The sequence below is a fragment of the Lepidochelys kempii genome, chromosome 10, assembly GCF_965140265.1.
Source record: "Lepidochelys kempii isolate rLepKem1 chromosome 10, rLepKem1.hap2, whole genome shotgun sequence".
Lineage (NCBI taxonomy): Eukaryota > Metazoa > Chordata > Testudines > Cheloniidae > Lepidochelys > Lepidochelys kempii.
Genome location: NC_133265.1, coordinates 73,228,494 through 73,252,554, shown reverse-complemented (window position 1 = coordinate 73,252,554; position 24,061 = coordinate 73,228,494). Strand labels below are relative to the sequence as shown.

Here is a 24,061-nt window from a genome sequence, read left to right as displayed (position 1 = left end):
CCAGACCTGCAACACTATGCGGTCCCACCAGTCTGTGCTTGTTTCCTGAGCCCAGAATCGGCGTTCCACAGCATGAACCTGCCCCATTAGCATCATGATGCATGCATTGGCAGGGCTCATGCTTTCAGAGAAATCTGTGTCCATGTCCTGATCACTCACGTGACCGCGCTGACGTCACCTCCTCGCCCGGTATCGCTCTGCCAGGTTCTGGTGCTGCATATACTGCTGGATAATGCGTGTGGTGTTTAATGTGCTCCTAATTGCCAAAGTGAGCTGAGCGACCTCCATGTTTGCCTTGGTTTGGTGTCCGCACAGAAAAAAGGCACGGAACGATTGTCTGCCGTTGCTCTGACGGAGGGAGGGGCGACGGACGACATGGCTTAAAGGGTTGGCTTACAGGGAATTAAAATCAACAAAGGGGGTGGCTTTACATCAAGGAGTATTTCAGGCAGGACTTCACGGACGGTTCCAATAAGAAATGGTGCACCTAAGTAATTGTTCTTATTGGAACAAGCAGGTTGGTCTGGCCTCTGATTGATACATGGCTAGATTTACCTCGCTGCACCTTCTCTGTGAGTGACTGCAGTGTGACCTAGAGGAATGAGTCCCCTAGACGGGGGAGACGGGGAAGCAAATAAGTACAAAACAAATCTGGTCTATTTCTTGTTTTGATCCACTCCATCTATCTTTTACATCTTTGGCTGGCAGCAGACGGTGCAGAAGGACTGCAAGCCATCCACATCTCATGGCTGCTCGGCAGAAGACAGTGAAGTAGGACTGCTAGCCATCCTCATCTCTTGCCTGCCTGGCAGAAAATGGTACAATAGGACTGCTAGCAATCCGTATCGCCTGCCTGCTCACCATAAGATGGTTCAATAGGACTGACTGCAGGACTAAAGAGAATGACCTGGTCAAGTCACTTCTAATGTAGTCTCTGCACCCATGTCTGCCCAGGCGCTCCCAGCCGACGTAGCCAGGAGCACCTCGGACATGACGATGACGGCTACCAGTCCTATTGTACCATCTGCTGCCACAAGGCAATGGGTTGCTGCTGCTGTGTAGCAATGCAGTACCACGTCTGCCAGCACCCAGGAGACATACGGCGACGGTTACCTGAGCGGGCTCCATGCTTGCCGTGGTATGGCGTCTGCACAGGTAACTCTAGAAAAAAGGCACGAAACGATTGTCTGCTGCTGCTTTCACGGCGGGAGGGAGGGAACGGGGGCCTGACGATATGTACCCAGAACCACCCGCGACAATGTTTTAGCCCCATCAGGCATTGGTATCTCAACCCAGAATTCCAATGGGGGCGGAGACTGCGGGAACTGTGGGATAGCTACCCACAGTGCAACACTCCGGAAGTCGACGTTTGCCTAGGTACTATGGAAGCACTCCGCCGAGTTAATGCACTTAGAGCATTTTCTGTGGGGGGGGGGGGAGGGGGACACACTCGAATATATCAAACCGATTTCTAAAAAAACGACTTCTATAAATTCGACCTAATTTCGTAGTGTAGACATACCCTTAGTCTGGGATGCTCATTTCAGTTTTAAAATGCTTTTCTGAGCATCACACCTGAGGGCACGCATTCATACCAGGACACGACCTGATTTTTGCAAACAAAAATATTGCTGGGTCTGTCAGTAGTGACACTGTCTGAGCTCAGCATTAACCATGGGGGAAACTTAACATAACCAGCATCAATACACTGGGAATGCAGCATTCTAGGAGGTCATGGTCATTGTTTTCCTTTTATTATTATAGTTTTAAGTGTTTACCAATATAAACATCCGTTTTTGAGGTGAAGCAAACATTCTCCCTGAGCCCCAGAACTAAAGCGAGCAACACATGAAGACCTACCTTATCAGTTAACTTCAGTTCTGGGTCCGTTTTAATTAGCTCCCAGTTTCCATAGCCATGTTCATAAATTCCCAGCAATAAACGAGAATCATCCTCCACTCCCCAGTCTACATCAAAATGAGCAGCTTTGACGCGGCAGGTCAGGCAGTACCTGAAGGTATTTCAAACACGAGAGAGGTGATGAGGGGCTCCTTTCCAACACTGCGGTGTCAAAGCAAATCTACAAACCCAGGCTTTCCTTTTGCCAGCCCAAAACCCCAAGCTCCTTGCACTTTCCTCCCAGGCATGCCAACTCACTTTCTCTTCTCCTCCGGGTCCTTGGGAATGGATTTGTGCAGCATTTCAAACTCTTCTTCATGCTGGATGATGGATTTCACATTGACTTGGACACCAGAGATCTTGAGAGTAGGACCCCTCCTTTTCCCAGGCCCTTTCCCTGCTCAACAGCAACAAACATTTCAGCTGAAAACACTTCGACAGAATAAAAAACGCTGGAAAAGGCTCAGATACATTCAAGAGTTTTACATTCCTCCCATCATCCTCTGTTTACATCTAGGGCTGGCTGCTAATGCTCAGGTAGATCCTGAAAACCAGGCTCTGCTTTCAGAGAGCGGTCGTGAGTGATTCGTTACACTCCAAGCCCCTTTCCAAGTCATCATTTTCTTAATTACAAATAAATCAACAACATGGGAGTTCAGCCACTTTACCAGCTCGGTTCAGCAAGGTCACACAGAGACTTAATGGCAGAGTTGGCAATAACACCCACGTCTCCAGATTCCCTGCCTCCTGTGCCAGCCACCAAACCACCCTGCCTCCTAGAAAGCTAGAGCACGCAGAGGCAACACACAGGGCTGGATGTTCCTCAAGTCTTGGAAGCACTTGCAGGGTATTTACCCAATACTGTGGGGCACTGGCTGGCTCAGAGGACTGATAGGTACAGGTATAGTGTAGGGGACATGTTATTGGTTTGATTCCAGCCCAGGAAGCAATCCAGTCTGCTGGCTGCTCCACAACCTAACATGGAACAAGTTGGTAGTTGTAGCCCATGCCTTAGAAATCCCATGTCCACCAGACGCTAACAGTTCCAACTGACACCCTTCAGTCAGCGCAAAAGACTCACAGCTTGGAAGCTGGAATAGGTTTCTCACTCTTAGAGGTAGCTCCCTCCAGGTCACTAGCGGAGGCAGCCTGGGTGAAGTTTGTACTGTTCTTTGGCTAACAGACTACAACCTCCAGTGCTGTCAATCTGGTGTCCCATCTCACCCAGAATGGGGATGGTTCCCCATCAGCACTTTGGCCCATCAACACCAAGAGGTTAATGAAATCAGCACCCGTCCCTTTCTCTTACCCTCACCAGGGTTTTCTTTCAGCTGCTCCTCGTATTCTTGCATTGCTGACACACAGCTGTTGTGAATAAGTTCCCCTAGACGTTTCAGATCAGCTATGGACTTGTCCACCAGCTCGGCATCGCGAGCAATGCACTCCAGCCTGAGAGGGAAAAAAAGAATCGGGAAAGCATCAGACAACACCTGGCTGATAGCGCTGCTCAGAGACACACTGCTGATCCTTTTCTTGCCAAGTAAATAATGGTTTTAAGACCACTTGGAGCAAGACCCATGTTAAGCTTTGGTACCTGAGAGCTGCAGGATACAGCAAGAAGCAGGTGATCACATAACAGGGGACTAGACTGGGACAGGGTGGCTTTGCAGGAGATAACACCAGGTGTACCCTGCTCCTGTAGTGTTGTGTAATGCACTAGGAATGCGCGGGGCAGGAGGGGAAGAGGGGGCCCTCATCTGAAACACCCTCCAGTGGCTATCATCTGAGACAAGATGGATCACCCGGCAATTCCTGTGTCTCCAATGTCAGCACTTGCATACCATTCACCCTGCATATGACAGACTAGTCAGGCTTTGCCCCATCAAAGAAGCCTATGCCATACTTGATGCTTATCAGTTAATTGTGCCTAGGAGTAGAGCAATTCACAGAGATCTTCATGTGGCTATTTGTGTCTCCTGTTTACTTTCTTCATAGTGTAGCATTCAGAACTCCAACTAGCCTATATGCGATTGGCTCTGATCCTGAGAACAGTTTGCACATACCGTTCGAGTGGAAGCCCAAACTTCTTATAAGCCTTGATAAACCTAAGCAAAAAAAGAAAAGCAAAATTTTAGTGAATTACTGATGGAGGCTCAGTTTAAAAAAACCAGCAACTCAAAGATGAAGGGAAGTTGGTTAAAGCTCAAGAAATCCCCTTTAACATCTCTGGCCTAACCTCTGGACACAGCCTTAGGATGCAGGCACTTTGCGAAGACTGAAGAGATTAGAGGAAGTTCTATCTTGGAGATGGCAACGACAAAAACTGGCTTGGAATTGCATTCATCAGCTGATCCGAGAAACGTAATGCTGGGGGAAGGGGAAACTTCACTACTCTGACTTACTGCACTCACTCTTTTAGGGCTACTATTTTTGCCCAAATATATCAACATTTGCTTTTTGTTTAAATTTAAACTGCCAGGAAACTTTTCTTCTTTCAGGTAAATTTGGTGCTCCTGAACAAAGCCAGTGGGACAGCACAGAGACAGGAGTCCTTGGTTTCTCCATGGAATGACTACCAACCGTTCCAGCCTTCTGCACACCCCATGTAGCAATGTACCTTAATGCTGAATTTGATGAACCCACTCAGTCCACGGAGATTACTGATGGAGGCTAACAATTTCAGGAGCAATTTTTCTGAAAGACAGGCACGTCTCACTAGAATCAGACTAAAGATTGTCAGCTCGTTTCTCACAGGCCTACAAAGGCCATCAGCAGGTGGCAAAGCTGACAATATAGAAGTTCAGAGAATGGCTGGAGCCAGTAAAGCCTGATTTCTCCCCTAATTCTTCTGTTACAATACTAAGTTAATAAAGCACCAGGCGTCCTGCCATTGTCATTTAGAACTCATTAAATGTCCATGGTACAACAGCATGAGCATGGAAGATCCCCAAGAAATGGAGGTTTTTGGGGAGCCAATAGCCCCAGTCCAGCAGAGCACTTCTTCACTTGCCTAACTTTAATCATGTAAACAGTTTATCTGACCTGACTTCACTGGGACCAGCCACAGGCTTACAGTTATGCAGGTGCTGACATGCTTTGCTGGAGCGGGGCCCTACCCTAGCTGTCTGCGCAAAATTTCCCAACGTGCTCATCCAACAGTCTCCTGGGCTCAGCACTGACCTCCTGATTTCGGCATCAGTAAATCCTTCCACTGTGTCTTTCCTAACGCTCCGTGGGCGCCCCCGGCGCTTCGGCCTTTTATCGTCATCGGTATCGTCCGTCTCACTCTCTGATCCAGATGACCTTTGTATCCTTCTCTTTGATTCAGCATCAGAATCACTGTCATTTGCCTGAGCCTGAATGAACCAGAAAGACAGCACTATGGTAACAAGGGTTAATTTACAACCTCCTTCAACTCCTCCCTAGTGGCATGGGCTGGCAATGCAAGTGCAGAACCTCTTGGTGCTTATTCTGAAATAAGGCCAAACAGATCAACGTCGGGGTCATCCCGTCTTAAGAGGAACCTCCCTTTCTTCCCCCCTTGATGTGCCTGGATGCCAAAGACCCCCATGTATTTGCTCATCTCCTTTTGACAGATTTCCAGACAACAATGCTAAGCTCCTCATTTGGAGCATGCGAATGAAGCATGGGTTCCATGTTCTAGTGGAGTTTTCTTGCACAACCCTATTGCTAGAGAATTTGAATTCATCCTAGCACCTAGACCAGGGGTGGCCAAGCTTACTGACCCTACGAGCCGCATACCACAATCTTCTGAAGTTCGACTGCTGGAGCGTGAGGCTTCTGCCCCGCGGGAAGCATCCCCACTGGTCAGAAGCCCCTATCCCACCACCCTGCTGCAAGGCAGAGGTCCTGAGCTCTCCCCTTCCCTGAGTCTGGTATGTGGAAAAGGGGATGACGGGGTGGGGGGCTCCACAAGCCACACTAACTGTAAAAGAGCCGCATGCGGCTCAAAGCCACCGTTTGGCCACCCCTGACCTAGACTGTTACCCTGGAAAAGGTACGGTCTCTTCTGGTTGTGAAGGGACAGGTTGAGTTTAAGCATTAACAGCATGGTGAAGTGTGAAGCTTAGTGAGGAGACGGGAAAAAAACCATTTAGGGAACGACCTACGATGTAATCAAAAATGAATTCCCGTCTAGTCCCCATCATTCAGTTGGCTATTTTCCCCTGTGCTGCAATCTGTTACTGCAACTGGGTTTCAGTATTTATTGTTTGTTAATAAAGCACAAGATGAATTAGAAACACCACTACCAAATTCATCCTGGACACATACTCTGCACTACAGACTCAGGGCCTAATTCGTACTCCGCATGGCAGACCTATGGCCCATTCTGTACTTTGTTCCAAACTAGCAATGGGGGGGGGGGGGGCGAATCAAAATCCCACAAACCTGTTACTGGGCAAAGACCCTCTTTCCCACCACTAGCCCACCTGTGACCTTCTGTTTCCCAGCTTCCCGAGGCAGTGCTGTACCTTTTTAGTGGAGCTGCGGATTCTGGGCAACATATAGATTTCTTCCAACTCCTTCTGTCGTTCCTCCTCCTCCACTTTCTTCCTTTGCTCTTCAGGAATAATATCATCCCAGTCCCTCTGGGACCTCTCGTCCAGCTCAGTCTCTTCCTCCTCCATGGTTGCAAAATTGGCTACCTTATAAGCAAAAGCACACCCATGGGATTAGAAGCTCCCCGTGGTAACGTCGCCAGAGATATGTTGGTCCAGTCTCAACTTCTTTCTCTTGAGGCATTTCCCCAAGAAACCTGTCCGTCAGTCATTCTGTTTGTGTTGTTTGTCTTCTCTTCCAGCTATGAGCCATCGAGTAGCACATGCAATGTATAAGCTTTGGCTGGAGCCTTTGCTAGATTAGCATTTCAGTTCCCAAAGTTAGGAAGTTTAAGATTTTCTTCCCCACCACCAAGATCATTTTAAAACCTATACAAACACATTTCTTTAGTGCTACCCACCCACCAAACCTATCAGCCCCCCTCCTGCTGGTTGAGGACCACCCGCTTCCGTGCACCTTGCAAAGGGTTTGGCTTGTTTGGCTAAAGCCTGACCCCATGAAGCCAGCCTGAAGGGGCACTGCTGGCCAGTTCTGTCCCTTCTCCTGTCACCGACCTTACAAGCCAGGTTGACCTTGGCAAAGACCGTTCATAGCCACTCACTACCCTACTCTGCTAGGATTCAGTCCTTCTTACTCACTGGTTTCTAGGAAATCTATCTGCTTTGTACCTTGAATTGAGACAGAAGCTCATCCGTGGCGCTTGAGGACACTTCGTTCTCTCGTGTTTCAGCCAGGCGTAAAATCTCATCAATATCCATTTCCTGCCAGTCAGAAAGAAATGATCACAGAATGATGATAAAATCAGAAGAAGCACAGCAACAGAACGGAAGTGGGGGTTTCAAGGATTGACTTGTGAGGTGTGATTGCTCAACACACATTGCCTGGATAAGTGAACAAGGGGAGGTGGGGGAGACAAGTTAACGGGCTGAAAATACTGATGGAGTGTCATCACTGAGGAGGAGGACAGACTATTTAGATGGTACAAGAGGGTATGAAGAGGAAGGGCGGGTGAGGGTGAGAAAACTACAGCCTGAACATCAGGAAAAAAATTCCCGAGTGCTATCTCTTGTGGAATTGTTCCCTGCAGGGCTGTTCAAAGTGTTTGGTAACATATTGTCAGAAACAATCCTGCACTGGATGGGGGAAGAGGTGACACACACTGACTCCTGTGGAAACTACAAAGGAAAGGAAAGCTGAACGGGGCTAAGAGGAGCTGGGATGAAGTGGACTCGCTAGGCCCTGTTACAATACACTAACTCGTTATTCACAGAACTACAGATGTATGTGCAGAGGGCTGACGGGGGACAAGGTTCTACCACTGAAACGCCAACCATTTATTTCAGAAACCTCATCAGAAGCTCCACAGTCAGTCTGTCCCATCCCTGCCTCCCAAGTCCATTGTTCTCTCCCTCCAGCTTTTCTGGAAACTTGAACTTGGTGCCCCCATGCCGGGGTCAGTTTGACAAACCCTATTATTGAACTGCTCTTTCTGACCCAAAGAGCAAGTACAACAGAGTCAGGACAAATGCAAGTTTCCTCATACAGTACTGCCAGTGACGTGAAGTTCATGAAGACCATCAGAACAGCTAGGTTACTTTAATTTTAACTACCTGTGGCTCCGATTCTTCCCCTTCAATCTCCTTGAAGAGATCCTCAGCTCCAAACTTCAGAATAGCTGTCAACTCCTCTTTGTTGAAAGGATTTGAGCTGTAAAAAAGTAACAAAAACACAGTTGACTCTCAGGAGCCACCAAGACATCTGCTTTGCTACGGCATAAAGACACACCTAAGCCTCCCTCATTAGGCCAAGATTGCAGTGTAAGTCCTCAACCCTGCACTAAGAAACGCCTTGTGCTCCGTTCCTGATCTATCCCCCTGTTCTGACAGGGGTTAGCAGTAATGTCAAGGCAGCATGCTCCATTCCCAGGGGAAGGAGGGCAGCACACCAAGTGACTCAATACTGAGCCACATGGCCAATTAAGCAGCAGTGTTGACGGGCTCCAAGCAAGGGATTCCCATGTCCTAGAAGAATGGCTATCTTGACATGCGGCCTCAGGAGTATATTAAGGGGGATGAAGTGGGGAAGAATGGAGGAGCTCCTGAGAGCTTTAATTACACACAAGGAAAGCCTCTGGAAAGGAGGCGGGGATGCAGGGAGAGAGGCACAGGGAAAGATACACTTGGTGAGTAAAATTCACGACCAAGTTTTCATACTGACACACAAACTCCAGAACCATTCTTGAAGATCCCACTCGTAAGTGCTTTCCAGCCTTGCATATGCATCTGAGTCCGTTCTGGATTCCCATACCTGTATTGCACTGGTATCACAAAGCACGTGCTACTGCACTGCAGGAGTAAAGGGGGGAGACCCACCAGTCTGCAAAACCCAGCGGACTCCCTCTATTCTTCCTGAAACCAGCAAGTGAAATGACCCTTCCTTCTACACGCTCCCAGCTATGTGCTCTTTCCCATGAGGCACCAGGAACTGCAGAAGTTAACTAGAGCCAAATGGTCCCCGTGGCCATTTTCTCCCTACAGCACCAGCTTCGGAGCGGAAGAGACCGCAGATCACAAAATTAAACAGATGCTTAAGTGAAAAGCCAGGAAAAGACTCCAACTGATCCTACTTGGTTACAGCTGTAGAGCCAGCATGGAAAAGAGACCAATTGTGTGGGACATTTATAACCTACTGTCAACTGCTTCAGATACCAGTGACCTTGGAGGCCTTGTAAGAAAAAAGCCACAGCCTCTAAAAGGAGAAAAAACAGGCCGCCAACCAAGCTAGAAGAGAGGGGCAATAAACAGAGGCTCAAAAGCAAACAGAGGGAAAGAAAAGAAAAAGAGAGAAAGATGGAATGAAAAACAGAGGAGACTTCAATACCAGTTCTTTTTATTTTCTGGCTAACATTGGCATCCCATATAGTTTCCATACCAACGACTGCACGAGCCAAAGTTAGTGGTAAGCTACCATTCGTGGTTTTTTTTTTGCTGGCCAACTACACAATCAGCTAATTACCCAAGTCACCACGAGGCACATACTCCATCTTATGCTCTCCTCCCCACTTAGGCACTTACTTGGATCTCCCAGAGTTGTTATCCAGTACAGTACGGCCCGTGGTGTCCATACGCTGGATCACCAGATGATCTAACACCATCTTTTTCTTAGCCCTTTCGATGATCTCCTCTTCCACTGTCCCCTTTGTGACTAAGCGGTAAATGTTCACCTGCAGGGCAAAGAAAAAGCAGAGCTATTTTGTGGATCTGCAAAATATAGTCCTGCCTAAATTACAATGCACCCTGTGCTATTTAACAGAAAGTAGCAATAACCTGTCTGCATGGTCCCTTTTTGCAAAGCTATATCCTGAATAGCATATCTAAACCCCTAATCCAACACACACACAACCCCAAGGGAACAGCTATTCTCAAGAGACTTCCAGCCCCACCAAACTCACAAGAAAGGCTACTCTTCCCAGATCTCCAGCCTGCTTTCGAGATCAGAGGCTCAGTGACACGTCAGAAAAATATTGTTCGTAGATTTTAAGGCCAGAAATTACCTTTATGATCATCTAAGTCTCACTGCCTACATAACACAAGCCAGAGAACCTCAGCCAGTGATTCCTGCATCAAGCTCATAACCAGAGTTTGAGATAGAGCAGTGTGTGTGTGTGTGTATGTTTGTGTGTTATGTATATAAACAAAGAAACACAACAGACTCACAATAAAACTACAGTGGAACACATGCCTGCTCTCTCTAAGCCTCATACTGGCTCTATCGATAAGCTTTTAGGCCTTCCAGCCTTGACGGTGTCCCCTGCTTGACACCAATGCCTGATGCCAGAGTTGTGTGCAATTTTAGTTGTGAAACTAAGAACCATGTGAAATTTGCTTTGTTTCGTGATTAACTCAATACCCAACCGAGATTCATGAGACTACTGAGAGAATCCAGGCCCTGTTTCCAGCAAACTTGGGCTGATTTGGTTTTGCATCTGTTTTCCAGCTTACCCTGAGTTTCTGGGGAACCTGAAGGATATATAGCTCAAACAGAAGGAATACATTTGCAGTCACATAAGCCGGACATGCCCAGCTCTGCACGGGCTGACACAGACGCACATGCTACAGCATATGACTGGACTGAATCATAGAAAAATGGATCTGAGGCTGCTCTCCTGACCTGCTTCTTCTGTCCAATTCGGTGAGCCCGAGCCTGAGCCTGCAAGTCATTCTGGGGGTTCCAGTCCGAGTCAAAGATAACCACAGTGTCTGCAGAAGCCAGGTTAATTCCCAGTCCGCCAGCTCGTGTTGACAGCAAGAAACAGAAGTCCTGCATACAATGACAAGATACCTGTGTACAGCATTGCTCACACAAAATGATCTCAGCTGCTTAAAACACACGTGCAAAAGCCAGTGAACTAATGCAGGCTACAATATATCCTACAGGGCCCACCTGTATGTGTGGCCAGGTCAAGGGAGAGGAAGGTGCAACTGAATGCAAAGTTTAGGGAGAATGGAGAGGGTCTGGGAGTGGGGGTTTATTAGAGAGAGAGGGGAAGTTTGGAGTCATCACAGGACAGAGAAAAGAGACAGTCTGAAGACAGTTTGGGATAATGAGGTGCTCAGAGCAGGGGCAGCGGGTGAGAAGGATCTTCTTCTGTAGAAAGATGGAAAAGAAAAGAGGAAGACAGAGAACTCTGGTATTTGAGCAGCACAGCGAGAGAGGTGGAAAAAGATGCAGCATAAAGAAGGAATCCCCACTCCATCCATTTAAGCAGTCCTCATATTAGTAATCTTAGGGGATACTGCTGGATATCAGAGTGCGGTGGGTGGGGGCAGGTGACATCCATCAGCGTCTCCCGGGCAGAGAAAGGCATAGCTGGCAGACGGCAGCACATATAACGTGAGTTACAGCTAGTGACCGAGACGTAAGGATGCAGAAGCAGCCCAGCAGGTGCCGCTGTGGGCAGCAGAACGCAGAAATGGCTTTGGAAGGAAAGGCACTTTGGGCTTGTAGCTTCTGAAGGTCAAACTGTGCCTGGACCCCCATGACGGCAGCAGGCAAACACATGTGCACATCACTGACACTTCTACGGGGTGATCGGCCCCACACAAAACGAAGCCTGCCATGGACTCTGCGACTCGCTGGCTGGGCACACAGGGCGGCAGGACAAGGCCAGGCTGCTGAAATGACAGGGCCAGGCCCTCCTCGCTAGAGTCCATCTCCCTGAGAATCCCTTTCCTCCTCAACAGTGCCAGCTCCCTTGCTCTCCTGTCTGCATTGCAGTCTGCTTTTTCAGTCCGATTTTTTCTAAGCTCCCTGCTAATACCAGGCACCTGGCCTTGTCTCCTTTTGTTCTTTACAATCTGCTCAGTTAGCTCTGGTTTTCCAAGTAAAGTCGTTTTTTCAGATCGCTGGATTGCCTGAGGCACAAAGCAATCAAGTGACTCATGCCTGGTAAGAGTGAGCTGGCGAGTATGCCCAGATGGGAGGGATTACAAGGCCATAAGCCCTTTGGTCCCTAAGCCTTCACTGCAACCACCAGACACCACTGCCTGCCTACACTTCTAGCCGCCCTTTCCTCTGACACTTCAAGTGCAGAGACAACCTCACGCTCCAGCCTGTGCAAGTCATCGCGTGACCACTTCACTCCCAGATCAAAGGAGGAGAAGTCTAAGGGGGTTTGATCTTTGGCAGATTCTTTCTGAGTCTGATTTTCAGGCCCCACTCTTTGTGAGGCATTGGGGCATTTCACACACGACACAGATGGCCACAGGATACAAAACATGCCACTACCGTGTCTCTAAACACAGCCAGAGTTCCATGGGGATGAATGGCCGCTGTGGCCACGCTGTGAACTTGCATAAGCTCAAGCGTCCCATCCCATTCCCTTCTGACGCTATTTTTCTTCAGGCAGAAACCCCCCCTCCGAGCCGTCGTACCTCAGAGCCTTCTGCGTTGAAGTGATCCAGAGCTTGCTTTCGGATCTCCCCTTTGATTGAGCCGTCCAAGCGCTGGAAAGATCAACAATAATGATAGAAAGAAAGAAAGTAAAGAAACCCTGAGGAATTGCTGCCCCAAAGCTCTGGGAGCTCCAGTCTCCTGTCCTACATACCTTCAGGTTGGAGCATTTAATCATTAAAAATAGCTGCTGATTAAAAATAACTGCACTGCTTTAACCTGCTGCACCAAGGGGGAGGGAGGCGGGGAGCATGCTTAGGCAGCAGTCACACGGTGGGTGACACTTCAGCTCTCATTACAGGCTCCCAGCCAGGATCGCTGCACTTAACAGTCCTCTCTAGAGCTTATCAAAGGATCAAGGCTGATTGCAGATGTCTGGCGGAGGAAGGGATGCTTTGCAAAAGCTAGGGCTTTATTTATTGTGCTTTTGCATGTTTAAAGTGTGCCCCTTGTAGCAACCGCCAGGCACACATACAATTCTATAAAAACAAGGCGCAGGTGGGCTGGCGAGCCAGCCTCAGCCAAAAAGGAACATAACGGATATCAAAGCTACGTTGATCCAGTGGTCAATTCACAGCTCACCTCAGGGCAAAACACACCGTCTTTACAGCCTAGCCTGAAGGGCTTTGTCACACCAACAAAGGACGCCAGCTCCAAAGCCGAGAGCTCTCTGCTGAAATCACCCCGCTATCAGACTCAAGAGATTTACGCACCCCGGGACATTTAGCAAAAGCGCATCTGCTCAAAAGACAGTGCCTGGAGCAAAAGCCATCTCTCTGGTAACCAGAACCCAAACCACACAGCGCTTTAATGATCAATACCCACAAACCGAATTCTCCCCTTCCATAGATGCTCCCATCACAAATGCATCTCTCTCTCATTCTCTTGGCTTGATCAGCACTTAAGAAGAGCTGGAATATAGTGAAGCTTCCCAGTTCGCACTAGTGCACTTTGCTTTAGAGCCTTATGTAGTTGAAGCTACTGGCCTCAGAGAGGCTGAGCACTTAAATCGCTTACGTCCCCTGAGTGCCCCCCAATTTGAATTTTCAAGTTAACCCTGAGTGTGTGCTTACCACTAACCCGCCTCACCTGGAAAGGGTAGTGCTTGATAGCCAAGTATTCTGCCAAGATGTCCAGCATCCTCACCATCTGGGAGAAGATCAGGACTCTGTTACCTCTCTCACGCAGCCTGGTCAGCAGTTTGTCCAAGAGAATTAGCTTTCCACTGCTCCTGATTAGAGACTGAAGAAGTAACCGTCATTCCAACAGATGCTTCCAACCATGCCCCTGTAGGCACTGTACAGACCGACATGCAGCACAGCGGGCTGCCCTTGTTCTTCAAGTCAGGTTTGTCCCAGCATTAATCCAGCCCCATCACAGAGCTTTACAGAGCGGAAGCCGCTTGACGGAGACTAAAGCATCAAAGCATGATCTTAGCCCAGGAGTCTCAAACTCAAATGATGATGAGGGCCACATGAGGACTAGTGCATTGGACTGAGGACCGCATCACTGACACCCCACCCCTCGCTGCCCCGGCCTTCCCCCCACTCCACGCCTTCCATGAGGCCCCGCCCCTGCCCTGCCCCCATTCCAACCCCTTCCCCAAAGTCCCCACCCCAACTCCGCCCCCTCCCTGCCCCCAGGGGGAGCAGGAAGGGTGTGGGGTGTGGCGGGGGCTAAGGGCAGGGAGCTGAGGTGCAGGTGGTGTGCAGGGTGCGGCAGGGAGCTCAGGACAGGGAGTTGGGGTGTGGGGTCCAGGAGGGGTGAGGGGCAGGGGGCTGGGGTGCAGGGTGTGGCAGAGGGCTCAGGGCAGGGGTGCAAGAAGGGTGTAGGGTGCGGCAGGGGGCTCAGGGCAGGGGATTGGGATGCAGCAGGGGGCTCAGGCCAGGGGATTGAGGTATGGGGTGCAGGAGGTGTTCAGGGTGCGGGCTCCTGCCCGGCACTGCTTACCTCAAGCAGCTCCGGGGTGGCAGGGAATGCACGGGGCCCAGGGCAGGCTCCCTGCCTGCCCTGGCCCCGGCCCCGCTCCACTCTGGGAAGCGGCCAGAACCACCTCCCTACAGCCCCGGGGCTGGGCAGAGAGCTCTGTGCGCTGCTCTTGCTGCTCCTCCAGGTACCTCCCCAAAAGCTCCCATTGGCCGTGGTTCCCCATTCCCAGCCAACGGGAGCTGCGGGGGGGTGGTGCCTGGAGGCAAAAGCAACGCACAGAGCCCTCTTCTCCACCCTCAGCCGCAGGGACTTGCTGACGGCTGCTTCGGGGAGCGGTGCGGGGCTTGTGGCGCCACGGAGGGTAATCCCGTGGGCCAGATTCGGCCCGCAGGCTGTAGTTTACCCATCCGTGGACTGGGGGCGGGTGCGGGGAGCTTGGCGGGCCACAGGAAATAGCCCCGCAGGCCGCATGCAGCCCGCAGGCCGTGTGTTTGAGACCCCTGTCTTAGGCTGCATGTTCATCCTATTCTAGACATCCAACCTAACTAGACACAAGACCACACCTAACCAGGGAGGAAGGCTGGAGAAGCAGTGGCTTGGCTATGGGGAGGAGGTAGGGAGCATGTCCAGAGGACAGAGGCAACAGGAACTCTGCTTGCAAGGTATTGTTTTGGCACGAAGGCAGGAATGGGGTGAAATAAAGGGGAAAGCAATTACCCGCCAAACAACTACCCACCATCAGCATTTCCATGCCAGTTTCCCTTTCGTTTTCTTCCGGAGGTTTAATGAGATAGCAATGGTTACAGCACTTTTTCAGCTCCATCACAATGTTAAGGAAGCCAGACGTGCTTCCTCTTGTCCCCTTCGAGAGAGCCTTGTAATTTCTTGTCAAAATCCATCTGCAGGCAGCAGTCGACAAAACAAAATCCTCAGGTCAGGTCCTGTCATTTCACTGGGGGACAGTGCAGACTGGACTCTCCAGAGAAACTTTCAGAGACAATTGTGCGGGGGCAGCAGTTCCCCTATCTCTCTCCCCATCTCCTTTTCTATCGCATGAAACTCTTCTTACTCCTCACTTGAAATCCCAACCCTCCTCCTTCTGGGAGGAATATTATAAGGCGCCATTTAATATTACAAGGTCGTGCACAGGCCTTTACAGAAATAAGACAGGCATGGTCCCCACCCTGGATGCTGACAAGATAAATTACATCATCACTGCACTTTAAAAACAAACCACCCAGTGGGGTGATTTGTAGCATCTCCTTAGGGCAGTGGTTCTCAACCCGCAGCCCACGGGCCCCATTAGCACACAGCTGCGGCCCAGCTCAGTTGTGTGCTAAAGGCAGGCCTGTGAGGTGGGGTCCGGGCTTGGTCTGGTAGGGGCTGCTGGCCTGCCCTGCATGACAGGGGTCGGGGGCTTCCAGCCAGTCCCTGGGGTCCGGGGTGGCTCCGCGGCAGGGGGTCAGGGTCCTGGCTGCTGCTGCCCTGCCACCCAGCCCCTGCGGCCCAGGTAACACACTGTGGATCGCACATACGGCCCACAATGATAAGTAAGTTGAGAACTACCGCCTTAGGGACAGGCAACACATAGGCAAGATGTGATACTATCTTACTCTGCTTCTCATCAGAAAGCCCCGCCCCCACTGAAGGAGACTGCCACTTATGCTGCGTCCCACAATGGCTTGGGCTACAGAACTATGGCCACTAGACACACTAATGAAGTAACCCACCAAACTCGTTTCCACTGGGCACCTTCAGTAACTCAGTAAATGCCTTACTTATAATACTGCTTCTGTAGAGCAGACATTTCCACCCGGAGAATCTGCTCCACTTTGGCCGGCAGGGATTTCTCCACATCCTTCTTCACCCTGCGCAGAAGGAAAGGCTCCAGGACTTTGTGAAGGCTCTGGTAGCCATTCTCTCTCCCTTTCCCATGATCATCTTCAAAATCCTCCCAGAACTCAAACCTGGTGGTACAATTTAGGAGTGGTGGGTTAGAAGACCTTTTAACTACCATCTGCTGTGTTTACACTGACACAATGCCAGTCTGCTGAGGACCTCAAAATGCCCCACAAGTTATTTATTCCACACCCCTGTGAGCTACATAAGTGATCATTATTTTACAGGAGGGGTAAAATTAAAACAGTGGCACAACTGGGAATAACACACTGGTGTCCTAGGTCCTTGCTCCAACCACTGTCTAAGCTGCTGCCTTCCTATGTAGCCTAGATCTCAAGAACAAAGGGCCATGCCTTGTTTATCTATAACAAATATCCTACACCAAGAAACAAAAATGGGATTATAGGATCAACACTGTTAATGGTCTCTGGTTCTTTGAAAAAGGAGCTAGAACAGCAGTCTTTGAGTAAAAGGGAAATTCACTTCAGTAAAAGAAGCATCAAGAAATTTATATGGAACTGCAGGAGAACCACTGTGTTACCAAAACTGTCTCTTCAGAAAGCAGGGCTAAACCAACCACAGCTGGCTACAACAGCCATCATTTGGAAATATTTTTATGGCAGCTATGGGTGGTCATAACACACAAAACATAAACCCACTTATGTTTAGGAATAAGGAGTACAGTGAATAAACATGACAAAGAAGCTTTTGGAGAAAGATGATAATAGACGATAGTACATTAAATCCATCGTTCCAACCAAGAGCTACATTTTACTTTGGAAAAAACAACTACCACTGAATCTGTTTTTATCAAGGACTCTGCTAATAATTCTCCGGTTACATGGGGGAATTGCCCTGAAGTAAAATTGTGGAGAATATGTAACATTAAAAGAAAAGGGAGGGAAATTCTCAGTTGAGGCTTAGTTTGGATGTACTACAAAAAGGAGCAGCTTCAAGCTGAAGAACAGCTAGATATGGGGAAATCTTTCCTAACAAGAAGAGCAATTAGACAATAGAACAGTCACCAAGAGGATATGGAGACATCAGCAATAACCTCGAGAGAGATTAGAGAACAAGCTTTGGAGTAATAGCAAGGGGAATGCCCAGCACTACGTGCAGAAGTCGGGGGTTGATAACCTTCACAATCATTCTGCACAAACTTATAGAATCCCAAGATGTTCCTTGCCCATAAGACACAGTAAATAGCAACAGATCTCGTTAACAGGGACCTCTTGATCAGTAGAAGTATTTCTTCTGTGCCTCTGAGTTACGGAGGTAAATAAGAACTTCTGTACAATATGAAAATGCTATGTAAAACAGTAGCAAACAATGAACATTCATAACATCTAGATACCTTAGCATTTGAAGATACTGATCTCCTTTTCACATCTTTGATTTTAGCTCTAGAACCTAACAATTATCTACACAGTGAATTGTGCAAGCCATTGCCTAACCTCACTAAATCATTCTCTCTTTTGTATTTCTCCCTCACTCCATTCTTTTTAACCAAGAATGTAATCATTTCAAAGCACGTTGCTACTCTCAGATCACTGATGTATTTTATACTGAATGAAGTCAGGTCTTCGCAATACTGCCCTGTAATCCCTTCCCTCTAGCCCAAACTTCTCCCCTGACTTTAAGCTTCTCTCTGACTCCACCTACTATAAAGAACTCAAAGACGACCCCCACCCACCACAATTCACCCAGGAATTTAAGGATATCATCAAATCTTTCCCCAAACAACTCCAAGAGAAACTCTACATCCTCATCTTCCACAAACCCGCCCGAGGGATCTTCTACATGCTTCCTAAGATACACAAACAAGGGAATCCAGCCAGACCCATTATATCTAGCTCTGGTACTGTTATTGAAGGAATATTAAGACTTATAGAAACCATCCTCAAACCACTCACCACACAAAGGACCAGCTTCCTCCAGAAACTCTGCAACATTAACAACCTCCCTCAGAACATCATCCTTGTCACCACGGATGTCACCTCCCTATACACCAACATCGATGTCACGATGGCTTTGCTGCCTGCCTCAAATATCTACAAAACAACGGAAAACACTCAGATATGTACCCCAAATGTCACTAAACTCACCCATTTCATCCTCACCCTTAAGAATTTTACATTCAACAGCAAACACATTGTCCAAACCACAGAAACAGACATGAGTACTAGGATAGTTCCCCAATATGCCAACCTCCTCTTGGGCCACCTTGAGGAAGAATTTCTGGACAAAGGCACTACAAAACCAATGATACATGAGATATGTTGATAACATTTTCATCCTCTGGACAGATTATCTACATTTCCTCATAGATTTCCACCACAGCTTCAACCACTTCCACCTATCCATCAAACTCTCTCTAGATCACTCCCACACCACAAGCATCAACTTTATGGACACCATGATCAGCCTCAACAATAGAGCCCTACAGATGACATACAAAAAACCCATGGATCACCACACTCACCTTCACAGATCCAGTAACCCCTCCCCAACACACAAAGAAATCTGTTATCTACAGCCAAACCCTCAGATACCACAAAATATGCTCAGAGGAGACTGTCCGGAATACACACCTTAAACTCAGAACCGCCTTCACCAAACAAGGACACTCCACCAGAGAAGTAGATTGCATCCAGGAAGGGGTCACCCAAATACCCCGTGAGAACCTGCTTTAATACAGGAAAAAAACTCTCCAACTCCACACCTCTAGTTGTCATCTATCACCCCATGCTGGAACCCATACGGGGGTATCATTAAAGAGTTGCAACCCATACTCAATAGGGACCACATCCTGAAAGAAATCTTTCCTGAATCCCCTCTTCTGGCCTTCAAACAACCCCCAACCTCATCAGAAGCAAATTCCTCACAGATCAGGACTCACCAACTTAAAGTGACACCAGACCCTGCCAGAACAACAGATGCAAAACCTGGAGACCTCCACTGCTACAACTGTCAATACCACTCCCAACACATCTTTCAAGATCCATGAGTCCTACACATGCCTATCACAACATGTGGTGTACCCCATTCAGTGTACCAAACATTAAATAATAACTAAGTGGGCAAAACCAGACAATCACTGCACTCCTGAATGAACACACACAGAAAAATGATAAAAGACAAGCATGATTCACCCGGGGGTGAACACTTTTCACAAAACAATCACTCCATATCTCACTTCTCAGTCCTCCATCCTCAAAGGAAACCTGCAAAACACCTTCAAAAGACGAACCTGGGAGCTTAAATTCATAACTTCCCTAGACGCTAAAAACCATGGTCTTAATAAAGACACTAGATTTATGGCTTATTACAACAATCTGCAACCCACGAGCCCCCTTTTTTGTCCTATTTCTGCAGGAGCGTTAAAAGGCCATTTCACCTTGAACGGTCTCTTACCATGTGCGCTAATTACTTATGCTAAAATATCTGTTGCACCGTGTATTTTGCTGTGATGCTGCAAGTTCCTTTCCCATACCTGAAGAAAAGCTCTGCGTGGCTCGAAAGTTTGTGTCTCTCACCAACAGAAGTTGGGCCAATAAAAGATATTACCTCACCCACCTTGTGTTTCTAAGGCATCTGCTATCAACACCTTGTATGTCCTTAATACTTTACCCCACAGATTCCAAACTGTACACAGGGTAACAGATTGGTGAGATGTAAATGCTGTGGGAGTGTAACGTGTCAGCAGTTTAAGGGCCTGATCCAAAACCTGCTGAATTAAATGGTAATCTAAACAGTGCACAGAAACACTATGCAACAGTTCGAGACAGGAAGTGAAAAACATCACTTCCATTAGCCATCAAAATAATTCAGTATCTCAGAACACGGTCCTTACTCCAGCAGGTTACAATCTCTGTAGCAGGTACATTATAGCTAAGGTTAAGATTCTGTCACAGTTATTTTTAGTAAAAGTCACGGACAGGACACGGGCAACAAAGAAAAATTCATGGAAGCCCATGACCTTTCCATGATTTTACTAAAAATAACAGAGCAGGGCTAGGCTGGGGGGAGACGACAGCTGCCAATGCGGGGGCACTGACAGGCTGAGCCCGCTCCAGCCCTGGCTCCAACGGCCGCAGTCACCGTAGCTGTGGGGCAGGAGCACACAGTCCCAGCTCTAACCCCAGTCACAGGAGCAGAGCCCCAACCGCAGCTGGGGCAGAAAGGACACACAGCCCTCGCTACAGCCCCCGCTGGAGCCCCGGGAACAGTGCATGGGTACATGGCCCCCGCCACAAGCCGCAGCGCAGGGACGCATGACCCCGGCTGCAGACCCTGCTGCAAGCCACAAGCTGAAGTATTCACGGAATCCATGACTGCTATTACTAAATCGTAGCCTTTTAATTATAGCCAAAGGATCTCCAGCTCTTTTTCTTCACTTCTGCAAAAGGCCTGTATCACATTATTAGCCACAGGGTAAAATTTTTAAAAAATACGTAAGTGACTTAGGAGCCCACATCTCATTTTCAAAAGTGACTCAGATGCTTAAGAGCCCAAATCTCACTGAGAGCCAATGAGATTTAGGCTTCTAAGAGCCCAAGTCACTTTTGAAAATGGGACTATGGCATTTTAAAATGTTTTTACACCTTGATCTTTGTGGCTCCATACGGAGCCTCCTCAATTAAAATCACAGTCTACCCAAAGGCCCCTTATTCTGTCCTTGAGCAATGCTCACATGGCAGCAGTTTTTGTATGTTTTGTAGATCCCTCTGTGGAAAGAATCTTCTGACTAGATTTTGATTCACAGTTTTGAAATTTGCTTTTTTTGCCCTCTCCATTATTTTACTGTCTCATTCACTGGTCTCCTTTTTTTAATGGAAGCCTTGGAAATGGTTGCTTAAAACAGGCATTTGGCTCTTTGGATGTGGCCCTCCCAGAAGACAGCGATGGAGGAGTTGAATTACGTTACCCAGCCCACCTGTTGCCAACACAGTTTAGCTCTTTGCACCATTCATTTTCCCTCTCAGCCCTTGCCATTTTCCCTCTTCATTCTGTTTTCCCCCTCTGTGACCCTAATCCTTTCAAGTTTTACTCACTTCTTTCTGTCTTCCAAAACTAAGCCATTTCATACTCCATGTCTAGTTAGGAGATGGTATTTGACAACGAACACATACTGGTATCTTTTGAAGTACATAGTAAGGAGGCTTACTTCTCCGGCATGATAAAGTGCAGCAGTGACCAGAGCTCTTTGAGAGAATTCTGAAGCGGGGTCCCAGTGATCAGGAGCCTGTGGTTGGACTTGAAATCAAGCAGAGTTTTATACAGCAAAGAGTCATCGTTCTTCAACCGATGGGCTTCGTCCACACCCAGAAAGGCCCAATTAATGCTGCCCAGAACAGCCTGGAGCAAAAAAACAAAACCAAAGGACACACCAGATCAGACTGGCCCCGCAAGTGTTTTATGTTAATTTCTCTGTGGGCCTGAAGTCAGCTGTGTAGTGTTGCAGTAATTGCATTCCATTATGTTCTATTCAAATTCTTATACCGCACCCACCTCTGTGGTGTCTGAGCACCTTTTGCTTTCAGTGTGCTTAACCAAGAAACATTTCCTTTGGCGACATGCCTTTGGGACAAGCGCACCATACCAATTCTGGCTCCACTCAGAGGTGAACAGAAGCGTTTACAAGCTAACACGTTATCAAATGCCTCAAACATATTTCAGCTAACAGATGGATTTTAAATTGATCGTTGTTTCTTCTTTTTAAATTTCTAAAGCACAACCCTTCCCTATCCCACATTCCTCTTCCTTTAATCCATCCCCACCATGACTGCAGAGTCCCTGCTGTGCTCACATGCTCCAGCATGCACTGTGCTGAGGCAGCATCAACACCAGAGCAGTAAATCTGCCCGGGGGGGAATAAAGCAGTGTATTCACCACTCCATTTCCCCCTCCCCCAAGTTTTCTGTTCTCACACAGGATTCAGTGACTTATTGGTAGGGCCTCCTGGCACACTCCAGGAAGCTCTCTCTTTTTGTAAGTATAAAAGCAATGTGATGTGATATCCCTCTCATATGGGGAGTGCATTAACCCTACCATCCTCAGTTCCAACACCCTCCCTCTCCAGCCCACATTAAACAGCTGTGGGCAGCAAGGGAATGAAGCATTTTGTTCTTCTTACTGGGTATGTTAATAATCCAAATTAAGACAAATACAGCTAGCCCAGATACCACAGTGAGAGGTGCCTTATAAGTACATGTAATCATGAACAATACTACTAATGTGCTATATTTATACTAGACTCTATAGTTTTGTAAGCACACCAAGTAATGGTAGGCTGCATCTGTGTGTTCTCAAGTCACCAGATGGGGGGGGTTGGGGGAGGAATGAAACAGCTTTGGATCATCATATATTCTACTCACAGTGTGACATACACTGGTTTGGAGGGAGGCAGCCCCATTTGCGCAGCACGAGGAAGTGTGTGTGAAATACCCCTTCCCCACTGCATACCTTATCTTTGAGGAGGATCTCATATGTTGTGATGAGTGCATTGAACTTCAGCCTTTTAGTCTGAGAATGGATCCACTCATATTCACGGATCTGGGAGAGAAGACAACAGTTCAGACACAAACTTCAACTGGAGCTGCTAAAGGGGCACGCACCATTATTATTATCCGTAGCACCCACGGGTCCCAGCCAAGAACGTGGTTCACTATGCTAGGTGCTGTACAGACACATGGTAAGAGACAGACTCCCCTGAACAGTCCATAATCTACAGAGGGGAGAGACAAAGGGTGGGTAGGAGGAAGGATTATCATCTTCCTTTTACAGGTGGGGAACTGAGGCACAGAGATCATGCGATTTACCCAAACGCAGAGAAGCTGTCTGCGGAAGAGCCAGTAATTTAAACCAGATCTCCTGGCAGTTTAATCCTCCCATTACCTGCATGCATTTGATATTCACTGTCTCATTATTAGTCATAACCTGAGGCTTCCTATATTGCCCAGTAAAGTCCTACCTGTCTGCACCGCCATTGCTCAATAAAATAATCACTGTACACACATTATTTAAGCGATGGGAAGGCCCGAGACACAGATGCCTCTACTGTCATGAACCTGGTCAAACTGCACAGTTATAGCTATAATGTCAACCCAGAGTTTGCCCCGCTACAGAACCACATGCTACATATAATCTACACACAGAGATTTTCTTTCTCCCCCCGCCCCTCCCCAACCTTTTATTTACACACCGTATTTCTACTCATCATGTCTCCTATGTAAACGACCACATTAATCTCTGGTGCCCAGATTTCAAACTCCCTCTGCCACGAAGTCAGAGTAGACAAGGGCACCACTATCAGAAAGGGGCCGTACAGCTGATGCTGATAGAAGAGATAGGAGAGAAATGATATTGTCTGGATAGTCTTCCCCAAGCCCATTTCATCAGCCAAGATCACGCTGTTGTTCCTGAAAGGTGGAGAAACAAAAATAAAGGTGTAATAAATATAATGCTGTACCAGTTTACTAAGTGCCATCAAGTAATGACAGAGAATGAAATGTATGCCTTGCAAAAGGTCATTGAAATCCTGCCAAGAAGATCCCAAAGCAATTCAGACTGAACTGCTCTACAGAGAATCACTTATGACTGACAGGGTGAAAGTTTGGACGGCATTTGCCCTCAAACTGGCAAGCAAATGCAAAGCTAAAAGATAAAAAGTCAGTGACCACATTTAGAAGAGTTTCTCTCAAATGGTAGATCTCTCCTACAGGAGATGGCTCAAGAAATCTAAGAGAGAGAGATTTATGTTTTATCAGGAAAACAGGGTTTGCCACGCTGGATCAGGCCA

At 47.9% G+C, this 24,061-nt stretch overlaps 1 protein-coding gene across 15 annotated transcripts in view; it reads right to left on the bottom strand.

Moving 5' to 3' along the window:
- Positions 1–24,061, bottom strand: part of CHD2 (chromodomain helicase DNA binding protein 2) — an 86,338-nt gene that overhangs the window by 19,669 nt on the left and 42,608 nt on the right. For 8 of the 15 annotated variants that reach the window (XM_073304214.1, XM_073304216.1, XM_073304219.1 and 5 more), the window contains 17 exons: positions 23,465–23,681; positions 22,726–22,815; positions 21,428–21,618; positions 16,140–16,328; positions 15,098–15,260; positions 13,522–13,674; positions 12,414–12,485; positions 10,651–10,800; positions 9,555–9,703; positions 8,091–8,187; positions 7,149–7,241; positions 6,393–6,566; positions 5,080–5,255; positions 3,963–4,004; positions 3,209–3,348; positions 2,158–2,296; positions 1,861–2,011 (listed from right to left, as the gene is read on the bottom strand). In XM_073304214.1, coding sequence (XP_073160315.1) covers positions 1,861–2,011; positions 2,158–2,296; positions 3,209–3,348; positions 3,963–4,004; positions 5,080–5,255; positions 6,393–6,566; positions 7,149–7,241; positions 8,091–8,187; positions 9,555–9,703; positions 10,651–10,800; positions 12,414–12,485; positions 13,522–13,674; positions 15,098–15,260; positions 16,140–16,328; positions 21,428–21,618; positions 22,726–22,815; positions 23,465–23,681 — 2,386 coding nt within the window. Of the gene's footprint in view, positions 1–1,860; positions 2,012–2,157; positions 2,297–3,208; positions 3,349–3,962; positions 4,005–5,079; positions 5,256–6,392; positions 6,567–7,148; positions 7,242–8,090; positions 8,188–9,554; positions 9,704–10,650; positions 10,801–12,413; positions 12,486–13,521; positions 13,675–15,097; positions 15,261–16,139; positions 16,329–18,173; positions 18,312–21,427; positions 21,619–22,725; positions 22,816–22,843; positions 22,988–23,464; positions 23,682–24,061 lie in introns of those variants that run through there. The other 7 variants (XM_073304218.1, XM_073304229.1, XM_073304221.1 and 4 more) reach the window with 6 other exon arrangements.